The sequence below is a fragment of the Oncorhynchus tshawytscha genome, linkage group LG30 (genome assembly GCF_018296145.1).
Source record: "Oncorhynchus tshawytscha isolate Ot180627B linkage group LG30, Otsh_v2.0, whole genome shotgun sequence".
Taxonomy (NCBI): Eukaryota; Metazoa; Chordata; class Actinopteri; order Salmoniformes; family Salmonidae; genus Oncorhynchus; species Oncorhynchus tshawytscha.
The window spans coordinates 38,774,076-38,787,030 of record NC_056458.1 but is presented as its reverse complement, the minus strand read 5'-3'; the positions used below and the strand labels follow the sequence as shown (position 1 = coordinate 38,787,030).

General features: G+C 44.7%; 1 protein-coding gene across 5 annotated transcripts in view; it reads right to left on the bottom strand.

Annotated features, from left to right (window-relative positions):
• LOC112228326 (prolyl 4-hydroxylase subunit alpha-2) overlaps window positions 1-12,955 on the bottom strand; it is a 75,103-nt gene that overhangs the window by 11,262 nt on the left and 50,886 nt on the right. For 4 of the 5 annotated variants that reach the window (XR_006080433.1, XM_024393544.2, XM_024393545.2 and 1 more), the window contains exons 2-7: window positions 12,554-12,653; window positions 10,912-11,008; window positions 10,525-10,676; window positions 8,668-8,805; window positions 7,666-7,905; window positions 4,628-4,827 (exon numbers count right to left, since the gene is read on the bottom strand). Coding sequence is in view for 4 of the 5 variants with exons in the window: in XM_024393544.2 (XP_024249312.1) it covers window positions 4,628-4,827; window positions 7,666-7,905; window positions 8,668-8,805; window positions 10,525-10,676; window positions 10,912-11,008; window positions 12,554-12,635 (909 nt within the window). In the remaining variant the exon portion in view is untranslated. Of the gene's footprint in view, window positions 1-4,627; window positions 4,828-7,665; window positions 7,906-8,667; window positions 8,806-10,524; window positions 10,677-10,911; window positions 11,009-12,553; window positions 12,654-12,955 lie in introns of those variants that run through there. The other variant, XM_024393548.1, reaches the window with a different exon arrangement.

Genomic DNA, 12,955 nt, shown 5'->3' with positions numbered 1-12,955 from the left:
TTGGGGGCTTCATAGGAAAGTGGGTAAATACATATGCACGCACCACTATTCCGTTTAGAATTTTTTAAAACAAGTTATTTTTTAAATTCCACTTCACCAATTTGGACTATTTTGTGTATGTCCATTACATCAAATCCTAAAAAAAATCAATTTAAATTACAGGTTGTAATGCAACAAAATAGGAAAAACGCCAAGAGGGATGAATACTTTTTCAAGGCACTGTATGTTTCTACTTGTATTTGCATTTATTATGGTTCCCATTAGCTGTTGCCAAAGCAACAGTTACTCTTCCTGGGGTCCAGCAAAATGAAGGCAGTTTATACAATTTTACAAAATATTACAATACATTTACAGATTTCACAACACACTGTGTGCCCTCGGGCCCCTACTGGACCACATATCTACAGTACTAAATTCATGTCTATGTATAGTGTGTGTGTGTGTGTGTGTGTGTGTGTGTGTGTGTGTGTGTGTGTGTGCATGTGTCTGTGCCAATATGTGTGTTGCATCACAGTCCCCGCTGTTCCAGAAGGTGTTTTTTTAATCTGTTTTTTAAATCTAATTTTACTGCTGGCATGAATTATTTGATGTGGAATAGAGTTCCATGTAGTCATGGCTCTATGTAGTACTGTGCGCCTCCCATAGTCTGTTCTGGACTTGGGGACTGTAAAGAGATCTCTGGTGGCATGTCTTTTGGGGTATGCATGGGTGTCAGAGCTGTGTGCCAGTAGTTTAGACAGACAGCTCGGTGCATTCAACATGTCAATACCTCTCATAAATAAAAGTAGTGATGAAGTCAATCCCTACTTCACTTTCAGCCAGGAGAGATTGACATGCATATTATTAATATTAGCTCTCTGTGTACATCCAAGGTCCAGCTGTGCTGCCCTGTTCTGTGACAATTGCAATTTTTCTAAGTCCTTTTTTTGTGGCACCTGACCACACGACTGAACAGTAGCCAAGGTGTGACAAAACTAGGGCCTGTAGGACCTGCCTTGTTGATAGTGTTGTTAAGAAGGTAGAAACTAGGGCCTGTAGGACCTGCCTTGTTGATGGTGTTGTTAAGAAGGCAGAGCATCGCTTTATTATAGACAGACTTCTTGTCACGTTCTGACCTTTATTTCCTTTGTTTTGTATTTATTTAGTATGGTCAGGGCGTGAGTTGGGTGGGCAGTCTATGTTTGTTTTTCTATAATTTGGTTATTTCTATGTTTCGGCCTAGTATGGTTCTCAATCAGAGGCAGGTGTCATTAGTTGTCTCTGATTGAGAATCATACTTAGGTAGCCTGGGTTGCACTGTTTGTTTGTGGGTGATTGTCTATGTTGTAGCTTCACGGTCGTCATTTGTTTATTGTTTTGTATGCAGTGTCAGTACTTTCTTTATTAAAGATTTACCATGGACACTTACCACGCCGCATATTGGTCCTCTGATCCGTTTCGCCTCTCCTCTTCAGATGAAGAGGAGGAAATCCGTGACAGAATCACCCACCCAATTCGGACCAAGCGGCGTGGTAAACAGCAGCGACGACAGCAGCAGCAGCAGCAACAACAGCGGCCAGCATCACAGGACTCCTGGACATGGGAGGAGATACTGAACGGAGAGGGACCCTGGGCACAGGCTGGGAAACATCGCCGTCCGAAATCAGAGCTGGAGGCAGCGAAAGCTGAGCGGCGGCGATATGAGGAGGCAGCACGGCAGTGCGACAGGTACGAGAGGCAGCCCCCAAACATTTTTGGGGGGGGCAGACGAGGTGTGGTACTAAGCCAGGTAGCAGACCTGAGCTCACTCCTCGTGCTTATTATAAGCAGCGCATTACTGGTCAGGCATCGTGTTATGCGGTTAAGCGCACGGTGTCGCCAGTGCGTGCCCATAGCCCGGTGCGCTATAGGGCAGCCCCCCGAAAGTGCCATGTGAGTGTGGGCATTGAGCCAGGGCGTATGGTGCCTGCTCAGCGGGTCTGGTCGCCGGTACGCAGTTTTGGTCCAGGTTATGCTGCGCCGGCTCTGCGTGCTGTGTCTCCGGGGTGCTGGGAGGGTGCAGTGCGTCCTCTGCCTGCGCTCCGCTCGTGCCGGGCAAATGTGGGAGTGGAGCCTAGGGGAGAGATGCGTGTAGTGAGCACTAGATCTCCCGTGCTTATCCACAGCCCGGTTCAACCTGTGCCTGCACTCTGGAGGGTCCGGGCTAGAGTAGTTGTCCAGCCTGGGGAAGTGGTGCCAAGGTTGCGCACCAGAGCTCCAGTGCTCCCCCACAGCCCGGTCCTTCAGTTGCCTCCTTTTAACACCAAGCCTCCTGAAGGTCTCCCCAGCCTGGTGGTTCCTGTGGCAGCCCCACGCACCAGGCTGTCTCTCCGTCTCCTCCCTGCAGGTGGTCCCGCCTGTCCGGCGCCGCTGCCGGAGCCTCCCGCCTGTCCGGAGCCTCCCGCCTGTCCGGCGCCGCTGCCGGAGCCTCCCGCCTGTCCGGCGCCGCCCGCCTCCGTCCGGAGCCTCCCGCCTGTCCGGCGCCGCTGCCGGAGCCTCCCGCCTGTCCGGAGCCTCCCGCCTGTCCGGCGCCGCTGCCGGAGCCTCCCGCCTGTCCGGCGCTGCGGCCGGAGTCTCCCGCCTGTCCGGCGCTGCGGCCGGAGTCTCCCGCCTGTCCGGCGCTGCTGCCGGAGTCTCCCGCCTGTCCGGCGCTGCTGCCGGAGTCTCCCGCCTGTCCGGCGCTGCTGCCGGAGTCTGAGGCGCCAGAGCCCCTCAGCCCAGAGGCGCCAGAGCCCCTCAGCCCAGAGCCCCTCAGCCCAGAGGCGCCAGAGCCCCTCAGCCCAGAGGCGCCAGAGCTTCTGCCCCTCTGTCCAGAGCTTCTGCCCCTCTGTCCAGAGCTTCTGCCCCTCTGTCCAGAGCAGCTGCCCCCCTCTGTCCCGAGCAGCTGCCCCACCTCTGTCCCGAGCAGCTGCCCCACCTCTGTCCCGAGCAGCTGCCCCACCTCTGTCCCGAGGAGCTGCCCCACCTCTGTCCAGTGGGGTCATTGAGAAGGGTGGCCATGGTGAGAGAGCCACGGAGGCGGACAATAAGGCGGACTAAGACAATGGTGAGGTGGGGTCCGCGTCCCGCGCCAGGGCCGCCACCGCGGACAGACGCCCACCCAGACCCTCCCCTATAGGTCAAGGTTTTGCGGCCGGAGTCCGCACCTTTGGGGGGGGGGTACTGTCACGTTCTGACCTTTATTTCCTTTGTTTTGTATTTATTTAGTATGGTCAGGGCGTGAGTTGGGTGGGCAGTCTATGTTTGTTTTTCTATAATTTGGTTATTTCTATGTTTCGGCCTAGTATGGTTCTCAATCAGAGGCAGGTGTCATTAGTTGTCTCTGATTGAGAATCATACTTAGGTAGCCTGGGTTGCACTGTTTGTTTGTGGGTGATTGTCTATGTTGTAGCTTCACGGTCGTCATTTGTTTATTGTTTTGTATGCAGTGTCAGTACTTTCTTTATTAAAGATTTACCATGGACACTTACCACGCCGCATATTGGTCCTCTGATCCGTTTCGCCTCTCCTCTTCAGATGAAGAGGAGGAAATCCGTGACACTTCTCCCCATCTCAGCTTGCTCAATTTCCACATGATTTATTACGAGATTTAGTTGAGGTTTAGGGTTTAGTGAGTGTTTTGTTCCAAATACAATACTTTTAGTTTTAGAAATATTTAGGGCTAACTTATTCCTTGCCACCCACTCTGAAACTAACTGCAGCTCTTTGTTGAGTGTTGCAGTCATTTCAGTTGCTGTAGTAACTGATGTGTATGGCGTTGAGTCATCTGCATACATAGACACTCTGGCTTTAAAGTTAGTGGCATGTCATTAGTACAAATTTTAAAAAGCAAGGGGCCTAAACAGCTACCCTGGGGAATTCTTGATTCTAACTGGATTATATTTGAGAGGCTTCCATTAAAGAACACCCTCTGTGTTCTGTTAGACAAGTAACTCTTTATCCACATTATAGCATGGGGTGTAAAGCCATAACACATACGTTTTTACATCAGCACTGTGAAATAGCATTGTATCTAGTCAATCACAGGTTTACTAAGGGTTGATGAAGATGCAAAGGTGGAGAGATGAATGTTGCAGGCTCATGTCTATCAGAGCAGAGATATCATAGAAAGGGAATCTCATTCCAGTTCTGTGAGAGATACAGGCGCAAGCTTCTCTTACCACAGCAACGGTCACGCGTTGGTCTATAGGCTTTAATGTTGCTCAAACCATAAACCCGGGCCGGCCCAACACGAATCAATTCTTAGAATATCAGGTATGTTTTCACATTATGTTTTTTAGGGGACAGGATAATTAAAGAGGAGGCAAATTGAATTAACCCTGATTGCTTTTTTGGAAATTTGTACATTGCACATAGTGAAAATAATTTTTCATACCACGAGAGGTACCGGGTCCTGGAAAATGGGTTCCGGAACAAAACAGTCCGGCAGGATCCAGCTCAAATTAAGCACTAATCCCTCATTCATGTCACCACTCGGACAGTTTATTCATCATGGGCCTCTCTCTAGATTGACATTATCGAGGCATAGCCATACAGATTGTAAATCTAACTTTTGGCCATTACCCCTAATCAACTGTCATAGAAGAGTCTTACACAATCAGTCTCTTACCATTTTGACTCCCTCTCCCCTGCACAGGGCCTCGTAGATCTCCCTTTCAGGCAGGTAGTCTTTGGGTCTCTTGTAGGTCCCCAGCTGGATGGGCTCCTCGGTGGCTGGCTCCTGGCCCTCCTGGTTCAGCTCGTTCAGCTGCTTGGACAGCAGCTTCTCAAAGTAACGCAGGTTTCCTCCTGCCCTCTGGTGGCTAGAGTCTGTAAGGACACCACGGGTCATGCAGTTACGCAGACTAACAGGACATGGGGAATATGAGGGAAATATATTAGAATCAGCATTAATTAATTGTGTGATTGCACAATTCGACAATGTGTAACTCTCATCACTGGTTTGAGTGAATAACAACTGTCTCTCTCTACATGCTACTAAAACATGGATTTTTTAAATTTTATTTTCAAGGATAGAAACACTTACATTGAATGTCTGAAATAAGATGCCCTCTTGTGGTCTTTAGAGTCAGTCAACTGCAGTTATTTCATAATTGCCATTATGTGTTATGAGATGAGAGGCAAGACTAGGGATTATATGGCAACATTGCATTCAGTTAAAGTGCATTCGTAAAGTATTCAGACCCCTAGACTTTTTCCACATTTTGTTACATTACAGCCTTATTCTAAAATTAATTGAATAGTTTTTTCCTCATCAATACACCATAATGACAAAGCAAAAAAACAGAAATATCACATTTACTTAAGTATTCAGACCCTTTACACAGTAAAGACCCTTTACTCAGTACTTGTCTTGGCTATGCGCTTAGGGTCGTTGTCCTGTTGGAAGATTAAACTTCACCCCCCAGTCTGAGGTCCTGAGCACTCTGGAATGGGTTTATATCAAGGATCTCTCTGTACTTTACTCCATTCATCTTTCCTTACTAGTCTCCTAGTCCCTGTCACTGAAAAACATCCCCACAGCATGATGCTGCCACCACCATGTTTCACCATAGGGATGGTGCCAGGTTTCCTCCAGACATGACACTTGGCATTCAGGCCAAAGACTTCAATCTTGGTTTCATCAGACCAGAGGATCTTGTTTCTCATGGTCTGAGAGTCCTTTAGGTGCCTTTTGCGGGCTGTCATGTGCCTTTTACTGAGGAGTGGCTTCCGTCTGGCAACTCTACCATATAGGCCTGATTGGTGGAGTGCTGCAGAGAGGGTTGTTCCTCTCGAAGGTTCTCCAATCTCCACAGAGGAACTCTGGAGCTCTGTCAGAGTGATCATTGGGTTCTTGGTCACCTCCCTGATCAAGGCCCTTCTCCCCCAATTGGTCATTTTGGCCAGGCGGCTAGCTCTAGGAAGAATCTTAGTGGTTTCAAACTTCTTCCATTTAAGAATGATGGAGGCCACTGTGTTCTTGGGGACCTTCAATACTGCAGAAATGTTTTGGTACCCTTCCCCAGATCTGTGCCTCGACACAATCCATTCTCGGAGCTCTACGGACAATTTCTTCGACTTGGTTTTTGCTCTGACATGCACTTTTAACTGTGGGACCTTACATAGACAGTTGTGTGTCTTTCCAAATCATGTCCAATCAATTGAATAGGTGGACTCCAATCAAGTTGTAGAAACATCTCAAGGATTATCAATGGAAACAGGATCATCCTGAGCTCAATATCGAGTCTCATAGAAAAGCGTCTGAATACTTATGCAAATAAGGTATTTCTGGGTTTTTTGCAAACATTTAAAAAAAACTGTTTTTGATTTGTCATTATGGGGTATTTGTCACGACTTCCGCTGAAGTCGGTCCCTCTCCTTGTTCGGGTGGCGTTCGGCGGTCGACGTTACCGGTCTTCTAGCCATCGTTGATCCACCTTTCATTTTCCATTTGTTTTGTCTTGTCTTCCCACACACCTGGTTTCAATTCCATCATTACATGTTGTGAATTTAACGCTCTGTTCCACCCATGTCCTTGTCGGGAATTGTTTATTGTAGTGCTTGTGCACATTATGCTCGTGTGTAATGGGTTTTGTTTACCAATTGATTTATGGTTCTGTTTATGGTGGTTTTGTTTATTAAACTGCGCCGTTGGAAATCAATTTTTGCTCTCCTGTGCCTGACTTCTCTGCCGCCAGTACGCACCCCATACAGTATTGTGTGTAGATTAATGAGGGAAAAAATTATTTAATCAATTTTAGAATAAGGCTGTAAAGTGAAAGGGTCTGAACACTTTCCGAATGCACTGTATTTTAGTTAGGTCAGTTACAGTTACCTTGACAAAAACAATCTACTGACAACTCCCTAGTACTGTATTTCCCTTAATATACTTCAAACGCTTTAAAGGGTTAAAAGTAGCACTTTTCCAGCCACTTATTCTGCCCTTTTCCTGCCACAAACACACAAAAACATACCAAAACTAGGGAAAACTACCCGGCAATATGTTATTCTAGCTAACTACAGTAGCTAATGTTACTCTTTTAAATCTGATTCTTTCCTTGGTAAATATGGCAGCGCTGGTAGATTTTCCTAGCTGTTCGCCTTCGGGTTTGGTCCATTTAACTTCACATTCAATCAAGGCAACCAGATCGCCATAATTGCAGCCTTCAGCACACAACATCACTGATGCAGTTCAAAATAGTAAACCATGACCACTCTCTTGGTTACACCCTGGAACTATGGAAGATGTATATGAGAGTTGGTGAGATGGTGATTATGTGAGAATGCATGAGAATATTAGATTATGTGAGGAATCTGTGTGAGAGAGTGAGAGTATAAGAGATTGAGATAGTGAGAATGTGTGAGGGAGAGTGAGAGTATAAGTAATTGAGATAGTGAGAAATTGTAACAGAGAGTGAGAGTATAAGAGATTGAGATAGTGAGAATATGTGAGAGAGAGTGAGAGTATAAGAGATAGAGATAGTGACATTGTGTGAGAGAGAGTAAGATAATAAGAGATTGAGATAGTGAGAGTATAAGAGGTTGAGATTGAGAGAGTGAGAGAGAAAGATGTCTCTCGTGTTCTCAAACACCCCTAAAAATAAGCTCCTGGATATTAAACAAGTTCTGAAGATGTTTCAGTGGTATGTCGCGTGTGTGTCCTACCGATGGCCACTAGGCGGCGTGTCAACTCGATGGCGCGGGGCAGGTCTCCCATCTGGTAGACGGAGTAGCTGAGATAGTCCAGGACATCGGCCTTGGACACCACGTGCTCCTCCTCTGCATCCATCTGCCTGAGGGCCTGCTGCATCCACAGCACCGCGTGGTAGTAGTCTGCCTCGTTGTACGCCGTCTTCCCCATATCGTAACAGTCATCCACTGTCAGGATGGCGTTGTGGTGCATCCCTGCAGTTATAGTGTAGTATAGTTAGGGTTGCAAAATTACAGTAACTTTCCCAAAATTACCAGGTTTTCCAGAATTCCCAGTTGGAAGATTCCTGGAATCAGGAGGGAATTAGCAGGAAATCCGTGAATCCTCCAAACAGGATTTCTGCAAAGTATTGGAATTTGGGGAAATGTTGCCACCCTTAGTATAGTGTAGTACAATATAGTATTGATGTACCATTCTGTTCTTAGCACTTCATTACAACTTCCATGAATAAGACTATCTATATCCAGTTAATGAACTGTTTATGAGGTTTACTCCATAAAATTGCTCCATAAATCCATAATGGTGCTGTGATACTGTAGATTATGTTGCTATTGCAACAATAAGAGGGGCATATCAAAACACTTTGCTTTTTATCCTTTTTCTGACAGAGTTGTCAGACTTAGTGGGGTAGAATACTAAGAAAGGATGCACATTTGTCGTAAAACAAATATACACAGTGAATGTGTGGCCAAAGCATCTGCTCTTGGTGTCAAGGCTGTTCTGTTTTAGCTTGCATTTCTGGAGAGGTTAGACATCTGTCTGGAAGAAATAGAAACCACTCTGCAGTAGCACTTAGCTTGTTCGAAGCGTTCTGGAAGGGCCAGGTTGAGATACGCTCAGCTCACGCACTGTGATAACACATATGGAGACTTCTAGAATCTTCCTTGGCAGCGTTTGAGTGATTTTATCTGTGTCTGCAGTGAGTCAGAGAGAGAATAACAACACTCCTTCTTTACCTGGCAGTTTGCCCCTGGCGAAACTCTCAGAGTCCAGTTTGTACGTGTCCTGGAGACGCATCAGTGCCTTGGCAGCACCTTTCTCATCCTCCTGGTCAGGGAAGTACTGCCTGTGTACTGTCATGTTGGAGATAAACCCTGAGGGACCACAGTGATACATACACAGGGTGAAACGGTTTAAAATGATTCAAATCTTGTGAGTCATAGAAAGCTTTGTCCCAAGTACCACTCTATTCATTTTACAGTGGACTACTTTTGACCAGGGCACATAAATAACAAATTGACCAGGGCACATAAATAACAAATTGACCAGGGCACATAAATAACAAATTGACCAGGGCACATAAATAACAAATTGACTGTGAGCTCGATACAAAGTTTCTGTAGAAATAAATCAGATCAAGCCTGAACTGTGCGATGTAGTAGGGAGTTGTAGTTTCAAACAGGCCAATATTCTACATAGTTTAGAGCAAAAAACACGACAATTAACTACAATGACCATAATCCTTTGCATGCCCGCTTACTTGTCCGTTCTGTGTGGAGCAGACACGGAGACGGAGAGAAGAGAGAATGTGCGAGAGGGATTTTGCAATTGGGCAGTTGCTTCGCGAGGTATCTCTACCTGAAAATATATGATCTAAGTGATTGATAGTTGCTATTCAGCGATCATAAAAGTATGCCTTATTTACTTTCAAAAATTACTAAAAATTGTATTTTGTCAGACAGCATAGGCAGCAGCTCTATAGAGATGAGATGATGACTTGGAATAAAGTCATTAAATAAAACAAATATTTTATTAAAGTAAAGTCATATGAAGAAATTATGGTAAATAAGTGATAAGCAGTAATGGGCAGTCACTAGCATCATGGGACTTTTATAATTGTTGTATTCTGTGTTGTTAGAGCATTCCCCCCACATAACGCATAGTGCATTTACTGTCTAAAAAAATTACTGAAATCAAAAATAGTAATAATTTTAAGTAAATTTGAAATGAAACCGAACCGACCTCAAGCAGCACTAATCGCTCAGCAATAATAAGGTGCTATTTGGGATGCATACAAATAGTCAAAGACACCAAGCACAGAACATCTGCAGTGGAGCTGCCTGGTGTGCAATGATATAATATGTGATCTAGTGTGTGAGGTTCAGATAACTAGAGAATGTAAACTGTGATTCTAGTCATGTATAGCAGTGGTTCTCAAACCTCTCCTCAGGGAACCCAAGACATTTCAATATTTTGTTGACTCACCTGATACACCTAATCAAGGGTTTGCTGATTAGTTGACAAGATGAATCAGGTGTGCTAGCTCTGGAATATATCAAATACATGGAACGGCTTGGGGTCACTGAGGAGAGGTTTGAGAACCACTGACGTATAGGCTAAGGGAGACTAGCTGATATAATAACGGTATCTACAGGTATTTTTGTTGCCTCTAGTGATGGCTAGATAACAAACACACAGAGTGTGTTACGATCCAGCCCTAATATCAACAAATACACTGGACCTTCCATTGAGCCTCCTTCCAGACATCTGACAACACCAAGTTGGTGGGTCCACATTTATGCTTGGTTGCATGGCTGTGCATACAGCATGCAAAGACAAACATATAAGTAAGACAGAAGACAATTACACACACGCACACACACACACTGAAGACGTGACCAATGTAAACAGATACAGTTACAGCTGCACAGCCAGTGTTCTCTCTCAGCTCCACTCTACTCTGCAGATGTGGGGTTGGAGCATGATGGATCACAATTGGCCCCACACCCCTTTCTCCACAAGCCTCCACACACCCACACAGAGAGAAGCTATATAGAAGCTGTAACCACTCCCTCCCTCCATCCCTATCGTACCGTCTGAAGGGTCCTGCAGCACCAGGCTCTCCAGCTCGGACCACTCCGTGTTGAGCCTCTTCATCAGCTTGTAGGCGTTGACGGGGTGGGCCAGGTAGCCCTCCGGGTCTAAGGTGGAGGCACGCGTCAGCACGTCCAGCTTGTTGGCCCAGCTACAGCACATGGAGGGAAAGAGTCAGGTTCAGGCTAGTAGAAAAGTATCTCCAGTCGTGCTACAATCCGATCATTGATCATCTCACAAACTGACCCATTCCATCTGTCAGTTAGGCATATTCTGGCAAATGAACATCATTGGGAAAAAAAGGCTAAAAGGATTCTATGGTTACAGATTCTATGGTTACAGATTCTATGGTTACAGATTCTATGGTTACAGATTGTAGTGTTCACCTTTTCACAGCATCTAGTTTGGATTCCTCTGCTTTGATGTATTCTTTCAAGGACTGAACCAACTCCTTCTCTGTGTATATCAGGTCTGTCATTTGACCTAATAGAAGGTTTAAGGAAAAAAACAATTCTGTGAAGTTGAAAACTGAAGATGACTCATTCAATATCCTGAATCTTTTGTGTTATAACAGACTACTGTACACCTATGTTATAAACGTGTTAGGCAACCAGGTCGAGTCATTTCCCATGATCATCATTTCCTGAAAGAAAGCGGATGCAGAATGTGCTTCGGTTTAATGGTCCGTGAAATATTTAAGCTATTTTCTGAACAGTTTCCGACACAGACTTTAGTAAGTGAAAACAAAAAAAATGCTCAACACGTAGCCTCCTCTGCTGAGATTGTGTAGTATTATGTGTCCAACCACACCGCATTATAAATACCCATGTGTCTTTGAGGTAAGGGGGTGTGGATGCCGATGTATGCAGAAAACAATTCCATAGCAACGCTGGACAGTTAGGAGTGAGCTCAATGCGGTTGCCAGGAGGACAGTGAAACAGCTTCACGGCACATTTGTATCTTAGTCTAATGGCTGCCAAACTAAGCAAAGTAAAGTCAATTACTACTTCAACTAACATTATACAGGCTGCTGGTGCCCCTTGGAGTGAAATTAAGTTAAAAATGTTATTTCAGAAATTGGACTGAATAAGAACAACTTCTACTTGCTTAGTTACTAATATTTGTTGTATTGAGAAAATCTGTTAATAAGGCTGCTTTAAACAATGTAAACTCTCCTAAGCTTTGTCTGATGCAGGAGTTTCCTTCCGTTGATAGCTTTGCTGCTTTTATGCTGCTTTTATGCGGGTCAGATGTGAGAAGAGTTCAGAGACTTAGAAAAGGTGATTGAGATAATTATTTTATTGACTTATGCCATGTTCTTATGGTATCTGAGTGACTCAAACATTATAACAAAATCAATGTGGGTCCCATGCCATGACAAAATACTCCTGAATGCATCATCTTTGGCATTTTAGATTCTCCCTGACGGTCTAGCTTTAATTTGGTGATTGTTAGTTCTCAAAGATTCTTTATTTAAATACTATATAGGACCATAATTTTTTTTGCATACTTTATATCTGGTTTAAGTTGTTTAAGTTTACACTGAAAAAGTTGTATTATCATTTGATTTTATTGTTTGGACTTAGGTGGTCAGAAAAAAACATTTAGGCAGCCCACTCAATACTTTTCTACACACAAAACCCAATGTTATGTCATACATATAAGGGTAATGCTATAGGCCTACTTATAGATTTGTAGTGGTACAGGCATACACTACAGAGGCGTAATGCTATAGGCCTACTTATAGATTTGTAGTGGTACAGGCATACACTACAGAGGCGTAATGCTATAGGCCTACTTATAGATTTGTAGTGGTACAGGCATACACTACAGAGGCGTAATGCTATAGGCCTACTTATAGATTTGTAGTGGTACAGGCATACACTACAGAGGCGTAATGCTATAGGCCTACTTATAGATTTGTAGTGGTACAGGCATACACTACAGAGGCGTAATGCTATAGGCCTACTTATAGATTTGTAGTGGTACAGGCATAATGGTATAGGTATACAGTACATATAGGCTTACCTATAGAGGTGAAGACTTCAGCCTGTATGCTACAGCAGCAGCAGACCAGAGCCAGGGAGAGGAGGGACGGGTATTTTCTCATTGTACTGGTAGACAAGACCTGCAATGACGTCACACAATCACGTCAGTCATTCAATTCAATTCAACGTTATGTATCCCCTCAGGGGTGATTAAGAAAGGCATGTCAGTTAGTCAATCAGGCATATCCTTTTCATTATCCACACAACAAATTACATTAGGCTTTCAGAGATGCAATATGAGAAAGATGGTTTAACTGGCAATGTTTCCATTATTTGAAAGTTGTCTGTGCAATAATGCTGTGTGTTAATAGTTTCCAACAGGCCTTTTCCTAATATGTGAGCCATTACTGGCCAGTTGTTACTTGGTAGGCCCTGTGCTGTC